Here is a 21,076-nt window from a genome sequence, read left to right as displayed (position 1 = left end):
TAATATTATTACAATAAACGAAATCAAAAGAAACACGAAGAAGCCGGTAGTGTGCGCGTGTGTGTGTGTATAGGTGTGAATGTGTTTGAGAGCAGCATATTAAATCCAATCAGAAAAAGGATACCATACCACAGCAACAAGACACAGGCATATTATATTATTATATATTTTGTAATAACAAAATGGATTTCAATTTCGCCGAACTGAAAAAGGAGGCTGCCTCCACAGCCGAGGATATTTTCAACAATGCGAGCAGCGCTGCCGGTGTCGCCACCAAAAAGGTGACAAGCGCCTATGACGATTTGCTGGGCGACCTCAGTGACGATGTTAGCGGCGTCGGCAGCGGCGTCGGCAGCGGCGCCAACGTCAGCAGCGGCGCGCAGGACGATAATGCGCATACCGAGCATTATTTTGCCAACGAGCAGAAAAATGTGGACTTCGGTGACCCACAGGCGTTCGTGCAACGCATGTCGGCCGGTGCCAAGGAGGCGCAGGAGCAGCTGGATGCCAAGTTCGCTGCGAAAACAGATGATTTCGGTGACTTTCTATCGCAGGCGGGCAAAGGTGCCAAACAAGGTATCAGTGACATGACCACGGACTTTATGAACATGGAACGCGGTTTCTTTGGAGATGCACCAGCTCCAGTTCCAGTTCCCGCTGCAGTTCCCGCTGCAGCTCCAGCTCCGCCCAAGCATGAGAAAGTGGAGCAGGTGGAGCGGGAGGAGGAGGATTTGCTGGGCAGTTTCAGCAAACCAACAGCGACTGTGCCACTTCAACCATTTCAGCCAACAGCGCCAGCCAATACCCATTTCTATGATGATGAAACCTATGATGCCGATGATGCTGATCTATTGAGCAAGCCGACTCTAACTGCAACTGTTGTGCCCCAGGCAGTCTCGGCTGCCATTGTGGGAAATAAGGATTCCGACACAGATTCACCGTCCGTCTCGTATACTCCGTCGCCGGCCAAGAAACCCATTACGGATGCACTTAAAGAGCAGGACAATGAGAAATTCATTTCGTCCGAGGATCTATTGAGTGACTTTAAGGAGGAACGCACAGCCACGCCTCCAGTGGCAGTCAAGGCCGCTCCTGCCGCTCCCACTTCCGCTCCAGTCTCCGCTCCAGTCTCCGCTCCAGCCCCCGCTGCTATGGTAACCGATTTGGATGATGACGAGGTTGAAGTAAAGCCAACTGTTTCGATTCCATCTATTCCAAAAGTGGAGCCAGTGAAGCCAGTGTCCAAAGTGGCGCCACCAAAGGCACAACAACAACAACAACATCCAAAGATTGTGTCCGTTGAGGAGATTTTCTACAAATATGGACTCGGTAAGTGATATATCCAAGCAATATTCTTGCAGCTAGATAAAAACAAACAATACTCAAATTAGTCCAATTAGAATATCTTTTGACTACAATCTACTGCAAGTTTATTACAAATATCTAATTGTGTTTCTTATCATTTCGTATCTAATTAGTTTTGTATCTGACAACACGTCATCATTGTTATTGTTGTTATTGTTATTGCATTTGTTGTTGTTGTTGATTTATTTGTATCCTCGCGACCGCACCTTGCATAAATATCAATATCTGCTCTGGTCACATTGGCACTGAGCTTAGCTTTTTTTAGTCACTTTTTGTTGTTGTTGTTGCTGTTGTAGCAGTAAACAAGCCGCTTACTCGCTCTCTTCTTTCTCTTTGGCCTTCGCTTTGAGTGTGTGTTGCCGCCTCATGATGTCATCGGCGTCAAATTTTTCGCTGCTTATGTGCAAAATAATAATTCAACAATATTTTAAATACATACATTTATTGGCAACAAACAGGCGAATAGAATTTCACTTGCTAAAAAAAATTCCAATATGACACACAGCCTCCCTCTCTCTTTCACTCTATGCATTGCTCGCTAGAGCTTTTAACTGATCAACAATCGGTAGCAAATCGTCATCGATTGCAGCGTGAGTCACGACATCACATTGCTAACGAATTAGTCAATAATAAACTTATTTTAGATATACTGAATATAGTATTTAATTGTATAAATTTAATGTGATTTGCCGTCTAGCTTCACAAATATTTTCATCTTATGAATCAGCCGCTTTTTTGTTGCTGCTTTTATTGCGTTCATTCGTTTCGTTCATTGACGTGCTCACAGCTTTCATAATTCATATTTCTGCTTCTCCTTTTTAAATTTTTTTTTTTTTTAGTTTTAGTTTTTTTTTACATTGTAGCGTGTGTCCATTGAACCAATTATGGCCACACAAAAAAAAAAGTACTAAAAGTACTGCTACTCTTTCAACTACTATTTTGGACTGTACTGCCCTGCATTAATTTAAGGCTTTGCCTACATAATCCAATTGTCTGACTGGGGTGCCACTTCACTGCGAAAAATCATTTTAATATTCTTTTTTTCCTGTTTTTTTTTTTCAATTTCTATCTCCTCTCATCAGTGTGCAATCTGCGCCTTTATTTTCACTGCCTGCGGGCAAAATTTTCCAATTAGTAATGTGTTCAGCTGCAGTCGCCGCGTTGCTTTGTCTTTTTGCTGTTTTTATTACAAGTACATGCTAAGTATTTTTCTGTCTGTCTGTCTGTCTGTCTGTCTGTCTCTACTTCTCCAATCGGCATTGACTTTGCTTCGGCTGCTGCTTTTGCTTTTGCCTTGCACTTGTCATCGCCCCTGTTAGATGCATCATTCCGACAACAATACCGATTTTATTTCATTTACTAGTTGCTTCTCCGCACTTTGATCCTATCCACGTTTGTGTGTGTGAATGCTAGCATGTAAGCCCTTTCTCTCTTTTACGCTTCTTTCGTTGCATCGTTTAGCTCAGACTAAACTGTCACTTATCAGCGTCCCTGCTTTACATTTATCGCTCTTATTGTAGCTGTAGCTTACTAAAAAGTCAGTAACCACATGTCTATCAAATGGCAATCAAGTACTTGAACATAAATATAGACTGGATATCGTCAAGAAGTTAATTACATACAAACAATTACAAATATATACATCTGTATAGTATGCATGTACATTGTGCATATATTTAAAAGTGCTTTAAAAACGGCTCTAAATTGAGAGTACTTACAAGGCGTGACGAAATTGTGAAAGCTCCTAAGGCGACACGGTGTAAACAAAGTGTGAATAATATTTATGTACCATATACGTATGTATGTGTTTGGTGTGGTTGTGTTTGCTTTGTTCCGCCAGCCTGATGTGATCGATATTGTTTTGAGACTGCGTTGGATGCTGTTTACATAGGCTACGTGTGGACTGCATTTCAATTTGTTTGCAGCAGGCGTAAATTGGCATCCACATTGGATTTAATGCGGAAAGAAAGAGCTCTGAAAAAAGACAAACTGCAAAAATTAAGAACATTCAGCTTTAATATTTTGTTCTTTAAATTTGAAAATTTTAAGACCAAATTTCTAAAACTGAATATATTAATCTAAAAATTCGCAGCTTCCAGTATAAAAATAGTAAATTGTTAGGAAAGTATAAATATGTCGCTCTGGTTGGAGTCGCCTCTTCAGTTGAAAGCAAGTGCGGGTTCGAGTCCTACTCTTTAAATGTTCTCGACACATTATTATAACCATAATTCTAATTTTAAAGACAGATATCTTGATTTAAGATTTTTTTTTTATCTCAGTGCGAGTATTTTTCATTAGAGTGTCTATCTCTTTAAAAAAAAAGGTCTACAGCTTTGACCTCTCTTTTATCTCTTAGAATTCACTGCTAAGTTCCCCTGCACCCTTTCTCTTAATTGCAAAGCATAGCGAGTTCAGAGCCAAATGTTCCATCTGCTAAATAGGTCACAATTCTACTTTGTGTTTATACGAAAATGTATCCAAATGTCTCACATCAAAATATGAAATTCAGCTGACAGAATGAGGTCAAATTGGAAAATAGTTCAACAGTAAGAAAACTACTTAAAGACGCACATTCAAATTTATAAATGACTTTGTGAAACTATTCTAGGTTAATTACACTTCGAGAATGAACTCTCAGTTGAGTTGCACAACTTTTCGCATACTTTCATAACACCCATATGTATATGTATTTCATCATCCTCTTCTTCCTCTTCATCTCGATGCTCTCAAATCGATTTGCCTTCCATGGAAACTATGCTAAAAGAGCAAACTTTAAATTGATTTAGAGCTGACCAGCAGGAATGGGAAGAATACATATGTAAAACTTGCAAAAGTTCGAGAATCTATTAACTACTTCTTCCACGCCAGACACCAAAGACAGACGCGTTGTCAGCTCATTGATTTCATCTATAAATTTCACATCGCATGCCAAGAACCCACTCAATCCACCCTTTTGGGGTAAGGGAGGAGGTATCTGCAGTCGTTGCAGTTGGTCAAAACACCGCACCCAAAAACGAAAACGAATACGAAGCCGCCTTCCGGTAATTTCCGGGCCTCATGCCTAACCCTTAAAGCGCCCCTCAGTTGTTACACAAAAACAAAGCACCGACTGAAGATTGACGCATGCGTATTCAACCCTTTAAAAAAGTCTACACTCTCCAAAGCTCTCTACACTCGCTGGTCAGCTGCAATTGGCAATCGATAAACCGTCAACTTTTGCACTGAGCTTGAGCTTGAGCTTTTTCTATGTGTGGGGTTCAGGGCTAAGCGCGGTTGCTCAACTCTGTCTCTCTCTCTCTCTCTCTCTCTCGCGCTCTCACTGCGCCGTCGTCAAGTGTAATTCTGCTGGTCCTTATAGTTCGTTGCAGGCTTTAAGCTTTCAGCTTTTAGGCTACGCTCAGTCACTGAACGCGTCGTGTGCCTACAAGACGGAAACGATTCTTTGTTAGCATCTGCAAATATTCCGTACAACTTGTAAACGGTACGTCGTAATTTCTCTCTCTCTATCTTTGTCGCTCTCGCTTTGTGCGCTGTGCTTTTGTTTGTTGCCCCATAAGAAGAAATACAGAAATTTATACTGTATATACATACATACATATATAGAAAACGGCAAAAAGTTACCGTTTAATTTTTACTATTAAGTGCAAAAGTTGAAGTTGTTTTTTTACAACAAACAAACAAAATGTGTACAATTGGCGAAGCCGGACAAAATGGCGTCTGCAAGCAGCGTCCATTGATTTGCTCCATTTTGGATCCCAGTAAGTTGCACATATCTACATACAATACACACACACACACACACTCATGTACTAAATTTATACATACAATACAAAAACAAAACTAACCTCTGTCAATGGTGTGGAAGTATCTCGAAAGTATTTAAAATGCGTTGTATAATTACTACTTGATTCTAGTGGCTATAGTATACTGCTTGTTCTTATATTTTATTTTGGTTTGGCTTGCATGTACATATATATGTGTAATAGTTTTTCTTCATAATGCGCCTGAAAGTGCGCTTTCATTTAACACTAATGCACTCCTAACTCTCTCTTTCGCTGTCTCTCACTCTCTGTCTCTTTTGTCTGCCTTGCACAACAAACTAAACGCTAACTAACGAAAATCAATATATCAATCCGCCTATTTGCAGATGCCTGGTTCAAGCCCGAACGTTTGCACCCGCAAGGTAAGTCTACTCAGTGGCTGTCAAACTACGAGCACGAAATGAACTGCTTGCCAACTCTGTCAACTGTAGCTGTGTAACTGTACAACTGTCAATATGCGTTATAGAAAAAGCAATAACAACAAAGAAGGAATGTGTTGTGAACATTGCTGTAATGATGTCATTGTAGTGCCCCCAACCACTTCCACGACCCCTTTATGCTATATACTCCTATTAAGCCTAAAAGTATGCCATGCTTTTTTTCCCATTGTTATTTGTGTCTATTGAAACTAGTCTCAGCTTATAACCCTGAAAGTATGCTTAAGTAAGCGTATTCGCATTGCAAGTACAGCTAGTCAAGTAATTGTTTTGACAAAGCCAAATATAAAAATATTTTTTAGTTTTTTTCTTTTATAAAAACACCATTTAAAAAAAAAAAAACAAATATTTAATTTTTATCTCTGTCCAAAGAGTTACTTGACCAACTGTATATCTTTTCCTTGTACCCTATTTTATTGTCCCTGCTTTTGTTGTTGTTTTCATTGATTTGTATTCTGAATTTTTTCGACAACGCCTTAAAAGTGGACAGCGCCTAAAAGCGCACTATAAAAAATTTATGCACACTAAGCAAATTTTACCAATGAAAAAATTGTGTGTGTATTTGGATTTTTATACATGCCACGCCCTCATAATTAGTAGGACTGCAGTTCAGTTACCTTAGATGGCGGCGGTGTTGTTGCTGTTGTTGGCACTGAAGCGTCAAAACCGTAATCGGATCGCATGCTAAGCGCTTTCATGCAGCTCAAACGTCAGTTGGCCATATAAATGAAAAAGTTTTCACTGCAACCAAATGCAAGCTGATATGTGCCATGGGTAGGGTGTAGAGGGGGAGGGAGGTGGCAACCCCTCTTTGCACTATGCTTTATTGCAATTGTGAGACGAATATATATATGTAGGTCTAGATAGGGCAGGCAGTTAAAACGTATTTCATCAGCTTATGAAAGCAAACTATTACGATTAACTAACGTCGTCTGAGCTTTGCACCCAACTGTAACAGCAAATAGTATAAAATCCCTATATAAATACACATAATATTTAATCACGTCTGGCACTGAGTTGTACATTTATTTTGTACTTATATTTTTAAATTGAGCTGCAAAACAATCGTTGTGGGAAATGGAAAAAAAAAGTATTTATACAAAATATCAAATTACTGGAGGAGCACAGAATAAATAGTACAAACAAAAATACAATAGATATTTATGTGTAAAAGCCACTCTACATGTTAAGCGCATGTTAAGCTGCTGTTATTGATATTTTAGTAGTCTACTTGCATTTTGTCTTTACCTTTTGTTTGTAAATATATACATATGTACTTACAATTGTTACGGGATTTGGAATTATACAAAATATCAAATTGTTAGATATTTTATATATTTTAACTAGTGATTTACGATACATCAAACATCGATTTTTAAATACTTTTATTCGATGTTTCTTGGCGATGAATCAAGTGAGAAAAACTGTAATCTTAAAAAATTCTTTCTTTTTAAATTCAATTTTATTACAATGTTATGGAATTAGTAACTCTATCAACGTATCTATAATACAACTATGTTGGCCCCGTTGTATGACACCATTAACAACTTAAAATGTAGCTTTAATTCCTTTCTTTTCATCTCAAAGCACACCCCATTCTCTGTTGCATATTCTCGGTGAAATCTCCTCACCTGCGGCACGTTTGATGCCACCCGTTTGCACATGAAAGTAATTTCTCGATTTTATGTGCACTTATGCCCAATTTGGCAACCGCCACTTGACAATTAAAAGCAGCCAACCCTCGGGCAACCCAGACTGCCCACTGGGACCACTCAACGCTTCATGGGCATAGCAGGCAGTCGGTCGGTGAGTCACTCAGCCCATACAACTATTTAGCAACTGGTCTTGACCATAACGTGTCTAAACTTCTAAGCTTTTCAAGCCTGACCATAAATATCTCTCAACTTGCAAAAAGAAATGTATGAAATAGATAATATGGAATTAACAAATATTGAGATCGTAAAATAGCGATGATTATAATATAATAATAATAATATATAATATAATAATAATAATATATAATATAATAATAATTATTGAATAGGAGCAAAGAAAGGATAGTATGTATGAAATTATATTTAAAAAAAAGAGTGTGATTGTAAAAGGGATAGAAAATTATAGGTATACGTTAAAAGCAGGGAATAACACCGGAATCGGTACCGGACCCGTTAACCGAAACTAACCGTTTCATTTTTAGTAACCGAAATGTTTGTACCGCTACGGTTGTGGTAAAGTTGCTAAGACAAAGAGTTTTTTCAAACTTCCAATTGTCATAACTTGATCAAAACTGAACCGATTTTCATGCGGAATGTCATTTTGATCATGATTTGGCCTCTAAATTCATTTTGTATTCAAATTTAATTCATTTAGACAATTTAATTATTTTTGACCAAGATTCGATTTCGAAGCTAAGGGTCCCCCCTTTGAAATTTCGAAAATTCCAAATTGTAAATCTCAAGTTTTCGCTTTTAATCAACTCCTTATATCGTAATTACTATAAAACAACACTTTAAACTTGATTCTGAAACCTTTCATTTTTTTGTAAAAAATCATGTGAAATTGAACAAAAATTTTGACTTGTAAAGTGGTTAAATCCAAAGTCTGACCAATTTCCGAAATGTCATTTTAATCATTATTTGGCATTTTAATTCATTCTGCATTTATATTTTATTAAATTCTTGAAAAAAAAATATTTTCCTATAGATTCTAATAGATATTGATTTCGATGCTAAGGGTCCCCCCTTTGAAATTTCGAAAATTCAAAATTTTAAATCTCAAGTTTTCACTTTTAATCAACTCCTTATATCGTAATTAGTATAAAACAACACTTTAAACTTGAATCTGAGACCATTAATTTTTTTGTAAAAAATCATGTGAAATTGAACAAAAATTTTGACTTGTAAAGTGGCTAAATCTGCAGTCTGACCAACTTTAAACTGTCATAACTTGATAAAAACTAAACCGATTTTCAAATGGAATGTCATTTTGGTCTTGATTTAGCCTCTTATTTCATTCTGCATTCAAATATTTTTAAATACGTAAAAAAAAATTTGTTTTGCCCTTGGTCTGTTTACTTTTGTAATATAGCTACAGATGAAAAGAACTTCATATATTTTTTTTCGTTTTCAAGAAAAACTTACTAATTTACCCCTATAACTAATAAAAGTGCCATGATTAATAACAGAAATATGCAATGCGGTTAGTCCAAATTTGGTTATGACTGCATTCAATTACCTACACATGACTACATTCGATTTCATAAGACTGACTAAGAACTCAAGTCCACGATTTAGTGTGGACTCCATGGTCTATTGAAACCGGCTTTAATTAACCGGCCGGCTTTTGTTATGGCTAATGATGAATGGCCAAAAATAGAATCAGAACGCAAGACAACGGAAATGCTTACGTGCCTTACGTGTTGGAGTCAACTACGTGTCTATATCGAGCATTATTTATATATACAATATTTGTGTATATAATATATAATACTACTTAATTCCAGCAAAGCGAACAAAACGACGCATTAGATCATCGCAATTTTTGCAGGCCTTTTTTCCCATTGCAAAAATATACAAATTTGCATTAATGTGCGAAACAGATTTAGCTTATTGATAAGTTGAGCAAATAGATAAAGAACAAAATGTTTGATTTTAATAGAAACGATTGAAAAATACCCTAATTTAATTTTGATAAAAGATCTACGTGATTCAAGGTCTATGTTGAATTTTTTTTTAAAGTTAGTTGAGCAAATTTCGAGTCTTGTAATGGAGAAAGAGAAAAGCAAAGTAGTGTTTTTTTTTTTTTTGTTTTTAATGGGTACAGCTTATGATATTTTTTCTAAATAAAAAAGTTATAGCAGAACCGGTATCGGAGCCGTTATTCGAAATGAAAAGAAATCAATGTTTGTTTCGTTTTGTTTCGCTGTATTTTTCTCTGTTTTTATATGCTTTCTTTCATTTTCATATGTGCCGTGCACTATTATATTATTGTATTCTAAAATAAAATAATTTTGAAATCCAACATTATGGAATTACAAATGCTTATTCCTATTCTTGTACAGAATACTTAACTTGCACTCGCACTATCAACTACACTCTTCTTATCTCTACGACTGCAGCGTTGTATGAAAGTGAAATTAAAGTATAGACAATGGTTCCGATAACGCTATATTCAGTCATGTGTCATAGAGAACATAGAGAACAGTTAACTGTGATGTCACACAAAGGGGCGCTATCAAAGTGCTTGCGAGAAAAAGCAACTCAAATTATTTAAATGCTCAATCATTTTTGGCGCGTCATTTTTGTCAAGCAGTAAAAAGCCCGCAAAGCTGTGCACGAGCAAGCAGTGCAAATTCCGCCCCAACAAAAAGTAACCTTGAAACTGCAGGCAAGCAGACAAAGGAAAAATGGGTGAAAGATACGGACAGAGAGAGAGAGAGAATGAGACATTTGGATAGCGTAATTGTTTTTGTTGCTCTCTTTAGTGTTGTTATTGTTTATGAAGCTCTCATCACAGCTGACGTGGAGAGTATTACCCAGTCTCTCTCTCTCTCTCTCTCTCTCTTTGGTCCGCCCGGCCGGCATCGTATTTGTCTGCTAAATTTAGCTTTTTAGCTGTTTCAGCTATTTTACTGTTGTTGTGGATTTAGCATTTGAATTTTGAGATTAAGACTTGGACTGAAACTGCTTTATAGTTTAAGATCATTATGCAAAGAGAGCAGAGAGTGAGCTTTCTGTTTGCATTAGCTTAAGGGCTGTCAAGAAAATAAGAGAGAGAGAGAGAGAAGGGGATAGAACGATATTATGCAGAGATTAAAAATGAATAGCCACAGCTGATCATTCTAAAACATTTGAACGACCCTTTTGCTCTCGTCTCAATACTCGGGGATACTCGGTACCTGTGTAGAAAGAGGCTGCTTACCTGTGCGACTGTTGCATGCAGCGACATGTTCAGTCTGAGGCATCGCTACCTAAGTGCAATGAATACAGATTCAGATAGAAATACAGCGGATACCGATGCAGATGCAGATACAGATACAGATATAGGCGACAATATTTGCAGTTCGAAATGCGTGTGTAACCCTCTCCCGTGAGAGCGAAACACAAACACACACACACTCTCCCTCTCTCTCGCGTTGTCTCTGCTGCTCTCAGTGTCGCTCAATTGTTCTATATGGAATTTGTTATAGCTAGAGGGTGAACCTATACCTATACCTCATATTAATATATTATATACAATGTGTGAGTGTGAGTGCGTGTATATATATACATACCTATTATTATGTATACTACCTAAAGCAATGCTCGCCCTGTGCCTGAAGCGCATCTGAAATTAATTGTAGTTTAGTTGATGTACGGCCTTTGTCAACGAGTGTTCATAGAGTGTTCAGTTTCCCGAGTCGTCGAGTCGTGTTTTCATTCTCTCGATCTGTAAGATACATTCTTGTACTTGCAACTTGTGACTTTGCCGCGTTGTCAGCTGTTGAACCCTTAGTGTTGACCTCAGCCAAGCAACAACAAGACAGATACATAAATACTTTCGATTCCGAGTCCGCTTTCTTTGGCATTTACATTCACATTTCAATTTCGCGGATATCTCAACAAAGGAAATACCTATCTAAATATATATTTATCTCAGATTTGTCCACTGCACTTGAATTATATAATTTTGTCGATCTGCCAGTTGAGCATTTTTTTCATAATTGTTGAATTCAATCTAAACGCGCTTATCGAATTTGTCAGCGAATGCACTCAGCGAAAAATTAATTACTAGCGAATGTGAAGTGCTTAAAAATTAACAAATTCAATTATACAAATAATAAAAATGGCTTACAAATAATAATTAATATGTATTTGCCACCTTTTGTGCTCTGTATATTTTAAGTTAATTAGTGAAAACAATAAAATAAACGTAAAAACTTTATGCCTTTGTAAAAATTATTAAACAATTGCACATATAATGTGAGCAGATTTGTAAATGCATTGTGCTCCACTTTTTTGATCAGTGTACTTTTGCGGTGAGCAACAAAAAAATGGAATACATTAAATAAACGAATAAACAAATAGTAAAAAGTGTAATTTTCATAAATAAGTTTACAACAATAAAACTGCAATTGCAATTACAAAACTTGAAACTTAAAACAAAATATATTGAATAAATCAATTGAAAAAATTATAAATTGCAGTGTTAAGAAAAATTAATACAAAATATATTGAATAAATCAATTGAATTTGTGAAAATCAATTGAATAACAATTTTATTCCGGCATAACAAACTTGTATAAAATAATAATATCATCATCGACTTTTTCGCTGAGTGCATTGTGGCACTTATCTATCATGCAGTTGAGCGATGCGTTGTCGCTTCGTCTATTTTCATATCAGTTGCGAAAACGAGCTACTTTTTCAGTTGTTCTTCGTTTTTTATTTTTTTTGATTTTTCGGCAAGTCATTCGTCGAATTCGCATTCATTGTTGTCGCCTGGCTGGGTCTATGGGGGCTCTACGTGTATATACCATACATACATTGGTCTCTTAGCTCTCTGGGTTCGCTGATCGTTCGGTCGATTGCCTCGTTTCAGTTAACGGTTAATGTTAATGCCGGCCCGTTTGGCAAAATCGCGTGTGTGTAACTTCCTAATTCCGTTTCATTTCGTTGCAGTTGTTTAGTTCTAGATATACTCTATACATATATATATACCTATATATAATCCCAATATACATATATAAATAATGGCTGCCGCTTTAGAAACGCTACAAGCGCTATTGCAAACGTTGAGTGAAATCAAAGAGCTGCCTTATAATCGGGAGTCTTGTAAGTATTTCCCACAATTGGATAGAGTATTTGCTGTTATTCTTTTTTTTTATTGTGATCCATTAGGTAGATAATTCCTCAAACCAGACATCTTTAGCCATCGCGTCTATTCATGTTGCTTCCAATTGCAGCTCTGATTTATTTATAAACATTTTTATGTTGCTTTTCTCTTGGCGCGAGAAATGTGACAAAATTTATTGAAATTTTATTTTGTTTTTTGGTATTTAAATTTGTAGATAGATATTATTATCTGGCTTTTATATTTTTCTTAATCAATGAAGTACATATATTTATAAATATATATTTGTACTTATTTTGTTATCTGTATTTCAAGATTTCTTTAAATTTCCCACTCATTTCTACTTGACAACTGATTGCGTTTTCTATTATCTATAATTTACACTTCGATTCAGCATTTATTTATTTCCATTCTTTGTGGATTCATGTAATCTATTGCTGGTAATATTTGCAGACGACTACAGGGTACACTTAAAAGAATATGTTTCTTAAATGAATTCGATCAAATAAATAGTTGAGTAGATTTGACAAAATGTAAATTCATTGAATTGAATTAATTTAAGTATTTTTTTATATTTAAGAAAAATGAATAAAATAAATTTCAAATTAATTTGGTAAACATATATAAAATAAATATTGACATAAAATTATTGTTTTGTTGAAAATAGAAAAAAAAACAGTCGATTTTTGTGACTTAGTATTAAAAATAAATTAACTTTTGAAATTTGAGGAACTCTGACATTTTTAATGGTTATTTTCAAAAGCAACTCTCTTCTTAAAATTTCATATAGAGGAACTCCATTAACAATTGGTCTCTCGAGATAGTAAGCAAGATATAGAGATAGTTTGAGAGTATAGACTCACAGATGGATACTGATATTTTGTTAGTTGTAGGGTATGCCAAAGTCGTTTACACTCTTATGTCTATGTGTGTTTTCTCACTTCATATTATTTGTTATTTCTGTGCCTTTAATTTGATTGTTGCTCGCTGCTGTTGCTCTTGTTGCTGTTTTTGTTGTATTTTGCATTTCTTATAATAATTATATTATTTTATTGGCTTTTTATTGCATTTCTGCTTATGTAATTTCGCAGCCCCTTTTCAGACTTTTTGACATTGTCAGGTGCAGTTTATATACATTTAATATTTATTTGAGAATTATGTCAGTGTGCTTACGCGTATGTTCTAACTCTTTCTTACAGCCATGTCTCTCTCTCTCTCTCTCGCCCGCTCTCTGTTTGATTTTGGGCGGCATGATATCATTTGAAGCAAAGCTTATTACTCACTGACGACGGCGTCGCGCCAAAAACAAAAACGCAAAATACATACATACATTTCTAGTTGACATTTAAAAAGGGGGTTGCGAGAATATGATGTCACTATCAGTATTTACAAATGTTTATACCTAGATCATTTGTTATGAATTTGCGTTGCAGTAGAAAGTTCATTGAACAATACGTAAAATGTTAAACTGCGCAGCTTTCCAGACAGTCCGCAAGCAGTTGATGTCAAACTGTATCAAGCAGTGCACTAACAGCGGTTTATTTGCATTCAATTAAGTGCCTGTCGTGTGATTCTGTTATTGTTTCAAACCATGCAATTAACAGAGTATACAGGTTACACTCCAACACCTTAAGTTTGCGCATTATTCGTCATACTCCAAGTACATTTAGTCATGTTGGGAGCTCCGAATTTTATTATGAATCACAAACGTCAAAATTGAACGCCGAAACGCAACCGCACCCACTACGTTAACTTTAAACGTAACACGAACGTAAACGTCAGCTTCGTGGCTGTTTTCCGAGTCATCGTCGTGTGCTTGACACGTTGCTAACATTCTTACGACGCAACGCAGCGAGCAGCTTTTAATGCGCCTACGTAGTCAAGTTTGACATGCTTGCCTGCTGTTGTTGTTGTTGTTGCAATTGCGCGTTATCTTTTTACTTTCATGCGCTGGGATCGCGCTCTCTCCATGTATTTCGTCTCTCCCGCTCTCAGCAACAACAAAAAAGTTGCTCCATTCCAGAAAACTGGTTTGCTATGCAAGCGCTCTGTCTTGCTTCCACCCGCTTGCTCGCTTTTTCGCACTCAGCCCCAATGGGCAAGCAGTGGCAGCAGCGCACTAGCAGCAGCAGAGGCAGCGACTGCGACTGCGACTTATTGGTTTGTTTTGTGTGCCGAACTTCTTCCAGTTCTTTTGCTGCGTTCAGAGCAGACGGCGGTCCGCAGTGTCGCCCCTCAAGAGTTTTCGTGTCAATTTTAATAATTGTGTTTTTGTGTGTGTGCGAGAGTGTTTGTGTGTGCATTAGCCAACTTTAATTAGCACTAGACACGCCAATTTCGTTTTGCATACATTTTGGCGCCAACTTAACACGCCCCCCTCCCCCTCTCACTACCCCACACACATACAATATCAAGCGTTAAAATGGCCGGTGGCAGCAAACGTTATTCACGCAACAACTCCAATGGCAACTTTCAGCCATTGCCCGAACGTGGCCCAGGTAAATACACCCGTAACATCAACAGCAACAACAACAACAGCAACCACATTTATAGTGCTTATCACCTGTCCACTCTGATTTACCGCTAAGCGTTATCTATGCTCTTCTGCTTTGACGATTGCCAACGTCAGCAGCGACGCCAACGTGGCCGTTAAATCGCTGCATGATTTTAGCCCAAAAGCCAAACTACAACAACAACAGCAACAATAAATAGCAGCAACCACGACAGCATTAACTTTTTTTTTTTTTTTTTTTTTGCATAATTCAACATTTTCGTTGAGCGATCACTTTTTGAATTTTGATTGCCACGTCGAAAAACGTTGGAAAGGTGCAAAGCCAATGAACTTTCCAGCTAGAAAAAAGATAACCATAAATAAATTCAGCATTATTCCTGCATATTCCACAATTTAATGCTTGCATTGCTTATTTGTCGACTATCAATATGTCTGTGTGCATGTTGTGTGTCTTGTCTAATTCAAGGTTATCAATTCCGCGTGCCAACTACACACACACACACACATTTGAGATGTGCACGTTATAATTAGAGCAATCAAAATCACGCACGAAACACATTAAATTCGACCATGCACATTTCATTTCCAACGGGAATGCCTTGTCAATGGAAGGTGGTGACATAGCAAACAGCAAAGGGAGAGCAAACGAAATTAAATGGAATTAACTGTTTATTCACTCAGAAAAAATTTAGTATAAATCGATCTCAAATTTTTAATTCAAAAAGACAATTCCTATGGTAGCTATGTGAAATAGTTATATTTTAACCAAATTTAGTCGGATCTGCAAAGACTATGGCATATATAAAATCTGTGAGTCTCGTTAAAATACCTCCAGAAACAACAACTAATCTATAGTTAAGCCCGTTACTTAAAAAATATTATAAGTAAAAGGGTACTTTGTGTTTTTAGATTTGTTTTGTACTCAAAATAGTATTTTTTCTAGATTGAAAACAATTTAAAAATGAGAATGTTTTATACTAGATAGGCCTACAATTTGTGATTAGTTAAAGATATTCGTATACTTAAACTAGTATGTTTCGATCTTTTACAGACTTGAAGTTTCTCATTTTAAGATTTTCGCACTTGCGAAAAATGAACTTAAAATTAGATTTTTCTTCTCAGTTTTGAAATTTCCAAACTTAGACAGCTTTTGAGACCGTTTGTACTTGAATAAGAACGGAAATCTTTTTTTCTACTAAGTGCAGTTTAGAGTTTACACTATGAACTTGATTCTAGAATTTGCTTGTATGAAATTGTTGTTTGTGCAGATTTGATGTACATAGTGGGGATTAAATCTGTTCAATTGATGTTCAATTTTAATAATTAAAGTTTATACGATGAACATAAAAAGTGTAAAAAATTAAATTATATTAAACGATTATGTGACTTTTTTATTGAAGTTTACACCATTTATGTCGCTTATGATGTTTCTATGTTCAGCATAGAGCTTTAAGATTCTCAACCCACTAATTTTTGCAAGAAATAACGTAAAGTAACTTATTAATTCACGATTCTAATGTTCACGATGACGTATTACGCACATCTCTAAAATCACACACACGCACACTTGTCTCTTATCTGGGCAATTTAATGCGCTTCTTCTTCTTTTTAAAAAACAAGACTCCACTTCACTTTCAGCACAAACTTGTTTCACTGCTAACCAGTTGTCAGTCTCCCAGTTCTGGCCAATCTCAATTCTTCCACTGTCTTCCCGCTTCTTCCAGTGTCATTTCAAGTTTCCTGGCTGTCCAGTAGCGAATGCATTTATCAACTACAACCTACAAGCTTTCAATACGCTTAATTGGAACAAAGTCTCATTTCAATTGATAAAAGGAAAAAAAAACTTTCTCTCGCAGCGCTTTCTTTATAATTCAGACAGACAACAATATGTATTTGTATCTGTATCTGTATCTGTATCTCTTATGTATGCTACATACTCGTATACATTTATGTATACTTTATGTCTTAACCCAGTTTTCAATTTGTGGCCCTCTCATCATTGTTTCCTTTCTAATTTGCTGTCGATTTACATAACTTTAAATTTTAAAGCTTCAGTTGCCGCCGCTTGGCAACTATCTTGGCCTAAACCTACTCCTCCCACCCCTCCTCCTCTCCTGAAACGGGTTTTAGGCCAACTATTTTTTATGAGCTAATTTTTATTCAAGTATATAAGTGATATTTGCTTAGCTGTTGTATCTACATATATCTATTTTATTTAATCTATTATCTATTTTATTTGGTATATCCGCAATTTTTGTTGACTTTTGGCAAGTTTACTAATTCCAAAGATAAATAAGTTTGAAGAAATAATTCTTAATGATCTGTGGCAGTTTTAAAACTCGACTGTGTGTAGTTTTTCTTTGTGCATTTTCTTAGAGAGGAGTTACTCAATTTTCTTATTTCATAATAGTCGATATTAATTAAAGAGTGCTCGACTTGCAAGATACCCTAGCGCAAATCTTAAATCTGATGTTTACATTTGCACTACTTTAAATGTAGAGTAAATAAACTGCTTGCATTAAAAACTGTCAAGCAAGCAGTTTTAGCGCAAAAAATAAATAAATATTATATGATAAGAATTACAAACACTTATAACGCTTTACAGTTTATACATTGTTTCAGTAAAAAATATAAATATTTTAAATAATTTTTCCAGCACTAGATACGAAATGCAATGAAAAATTTATTAATTTTGCTGTATTTTCTCGGTTACAAGCTCATCAAATATGCCATTTACAGGGTATATGAAATGAAATAATTAAAATGCCTTTGAAAAAGGTCTTTAAAAATAGAAAAATAAGCAGAAAAAAACAAGAAACATATAAAAAATCTGTTAAATTAATCGCATTTCAATGGCCCGTCAGCAAATTGTTTATTGTTTAATGAGTTAAACTATTTATAGGTCGAAGCAATTGAAATCCATTTCACTTCTATAAGGTAAATTCGCTTTCGATGATCGAGATTGAGAGGGTGCATTGACTGCTTATCGGGTAAATGGAAGGGGTGAAGTGCGGTGAGAGAGGCCGTGAGACTACAATTGGGATATCGAGAATAATGCGTATCCATAAGATACATTTTAATATAGATTGTTGCTCAAGTGTTTCAATTCATATCCGTTCCTTGCTCTCTCACGCCTTTTCTCTGTCTCTCTTTCTGTCGTTTGGCGTTTTTGCTCTTTTCCGGGGTCCGGACAAATTTTGAGGCAATCCCGTAAAGCGCACAGAAGCCAAATAATATTTGTCTAGTATAAAACTTGGCAACGAACGATCCGAAGGCACGGCGCGCAAACCACGAAACCACGAGAAAGAAAATGTCGAGCAGAATCTGTGAGTGTGGGAGGGATTGCGAAGGGGGAGGAATAGGAGGAGGAAAAGAGCAGTTTTACATATATATATATAAATTATATACAATATATATAGCATTTATGTAGTTGTAGCAACAATTATTACCTGGTTGCAAATGCAACACAATTTATGCTACAAAATGTTGTGTATCTCAAAGATTGCATAATTGCTCAGGCAAAGTATACATATATACACATGTACATATAGACAGCTGTCTAATGATCTTTGTGTGTGTGTGTGCTTTTGTATATTTTGGTATTTTTCAGTGACTTGTCAACTGGTTGGCAAATTATGAAATTTAAATTTAAAGAATTTTAAATGACTCTCAAACTGTAACTTACTTACAAAGAGTAATTGTTAAACTAAACAACGAATTGAGTTGCTCATAAAATTAAACTACATTCTATATCTTACTTTTATGTGAAATCGAATGAATTCAGTTGAATCTATAGAATTGAAACAGCTTGCTAAATTATTGGAAAATAAATTGTAACTCCTTTTGCTCTTTCACGTTGCAGTGGAATCTAAAGAATAAAAACTGCTTGCTGAATTGTTGAAACTGGAATTTCTTTGGAATTTCAACTGATTGCTCTCTTATTTTAATGGGGAAACTAAAGCCTTTGTACTGCTTGCCAAATTGTTGAAATATTCAAATGACACGCTATTGTTTTTTAGTGGAATTTAAGCAATGAAGACTGTTTGATAATTGTTTACTTACTTTCTCTCTCTGTTTCTGCCTTACAGTGGAATCCCTCATCTACTGGCGTGATGTGAAAAAGTCCGGCATTGTGTTTGGCGCCGGTCTGGTCACACTGGTGGCCATCTCCTGCTTCTCCGTGATCAGTGTGTTTGCGTATTTGTCGCTGCTGGCGCTCGTCGGTACCGTCGCCTTCAGAATCTACAAATCGGTGACACAGGCCGTACAAAAGACAAACGATGGACATCCCTTCAAGTAAGTCGAATTAACTTTGATGTGTGGGATTATTGAGTATTTATTCAAGTGATGTATCTTTGTTTAGAGAATATCTGGAACTGGATCTGACGCTGTCACAGGAGAAGGTGCAACATATTGCCGGTGTGGCTGTTGCACATCTTAATGGCTTCACTGCGGAACTGAGGCGTCTGTTTCTGGTTGAGGATATTATCGATTCGATTAAATTTGGTGTCATTCTGTGGGTATTCACCTACATTGGCGCCTGGTTCAATGGCATGACTCTGGTCATTCTGGGTGAGTTATCGATTAACATATATACATATATCTGTTTATCAATATACTAATTAATATATCATTTTCATAGCCTTTGTCTCGCTGTTCACCTTGCCTAAGGTGTATGAGAACAACAAGGCATCGATCGATACTTACTTGGATCTGGTGCGCACCAAGTTGACAGAGATCACCGACAAGTGAGTAGAAGACTCCCCAAAAGAGATTTCTCCCTAATTGTGTCTTCTCTTTTAGAATCCGGGTGGCTATTCCCATTGGCAACAAGAAGCCTGTGGCTGCTACTGAGTCTGATAAGGACAAATAGAAAGCAACAGCTAAAAAAAACTAACAAGCAGCAACAACAACAGCAACAACATGTTTATTTATTTATTAAGCATTATTTGAATGATTTATTATTCATCGGGGCATAACAAATAAATATTATTACAATATACAAACAAGAAACTTGCAATGTAAACCCTTAACTAAAAAGCTAAAAAGAAAGAAAACAAAAAACTGAAAAGAAAATCTAAAAATATCAACACATCGTAGAAGTTTCAACATTGTCCAAGTGTCTTTAAGTTTTTAAACGAACGAAAAGAAAACAAAAAATAACTAAAAAGAAAGAAACAAAAAAAAAAAACACAGCCACAGCAATGCAAATAAAGTTTCCTCGGTTCCAATTTCTTTTCCTTTCTTCAACGAGAGAGATTCTTGGCGACAAAACCCAAGCAATTTAAAAAAAAAAAAACATTTTATAATTTTATCATTTAGTTAAATAAAATGCATAGTTAACAAGACTATGCAAAAGGCCTTTGAAAATACAAAAATTGTACACCCATTTTTATTAGCATCTTTTTTCTAATTAAACTCTTTTTGCTTTAGTTCTAATTATAATTTTGTTGATTTTTATATAAAAAATCAAATAAAAAGAAAAGAAGTAAAATATTATATACATTACGTATTTTTATTTACATTTTTTATATTATTTATATATTTTCTTTTTTTAGCAAGTGAATCAATCAAAATTATGCAACTCGGCTCAAGATTGGACCAATTGTGCTGTGTTTATAGCTGGGAATTCGAGTTGCAGACATGGGATATGAGATATCAGAAAATAAGAACTTCCCTGAAGTAATATTCATAAATTAAACAAATTTCAACAAAAAAAATTCAACAGCTTCGCCTTGTTTCATAAACATTAACTTATGTACAATTAATTTATAAGCATTTTACATCAAACAAACAAAAATTAATATAAAAACGAGAACTTAAATCAAATATTTAATGTAAATTTTTTGCAGCACAGCAAGTTGAGTTTCTGCCAACGTTTTAAAATCTTAATCATTAAATCATATGCATATATTGTAGCTTAAATGTTTTTATTGTGCCCATTTGTTGCTAATTGTTATAAAAAAAAATGGAAGAAAGGTTGAAAGTAAATTTATGTTTGAGTTGCTTTCAAAAAACGTTTTTACATCAAAAGTCAAGTGCAGCTATTAAGCAGAAAAGATTGTAAGGAATACTGAAAATTTTTTGACGAAGCGTCGTTTTTCTCCCGT

General features: G+C 35.7%; 1 protein-coding gene across 6 annotated transcripts; it reads left to right on the top strand.

Annotated features, from left to right (window-relative positions):
- The first annotated feature begins 99 nt into the window (after window positions 1-99).
- Window positions 100-20,251, top strand: LOC117781125 (reticulon-1-A). 6 transcript variants are annotated; one of them, XM_034617848.1, is made up of 6 exons: window positions 100-1,329; window positions 5,513-5,548; window positions 19,055-19,262; window positions 19,330-19,538; window positions 19,609-19,714; window positions 19,770-20,251. In XM_034617848.1, the coding sequence occupies exons 1-6, from the start codon at window positions 183-185 to the stop codon at window positions 19,837-19,839; spliced, it is 1,776 nt and encodes a 591-aa protein (XP_034473739.1). In that variant the 5' UTR covers window positions 100-182; the 3' UTR covers window positions 19,840-20,251. The 6 variants fall into 6 exon arrangements, with proteins under 6 accessions (XP_034473739.1, XP_034473740.1, XP_034473741.1 ...); XM_034617850.1 differs by lacking the exon at window positions 100-1,329 and adding an exon at window positions 5,033-5,123; XM_034617849.1 differs by lacking the exon at window positions 5,513-5,548.
- Window positions 20,252-21,076: the final 825 nt, after the last annotated feature.

The sequence above is a fragment of the Drosophila innubila genome (genome assembly GCF_004354385.1).
Source record: "Drosophila innubila isolate TH190305 chromosome 2L unlocalized genomic scaffold, UK_Dinn_1.0 4_B_2L, whole genome shotgun sequence".
NCBI classification, from domain to species: Eukaryota; Metazoa; Arthropoda; class Insecta; order Diptera; family Drosophilidae; genus Drosophila; species Drosophila innubila.
Note: the sequence above shows the minus strand (reverse complement) of the source record. Positions and strands in the feature narration are given on the sequence as shown.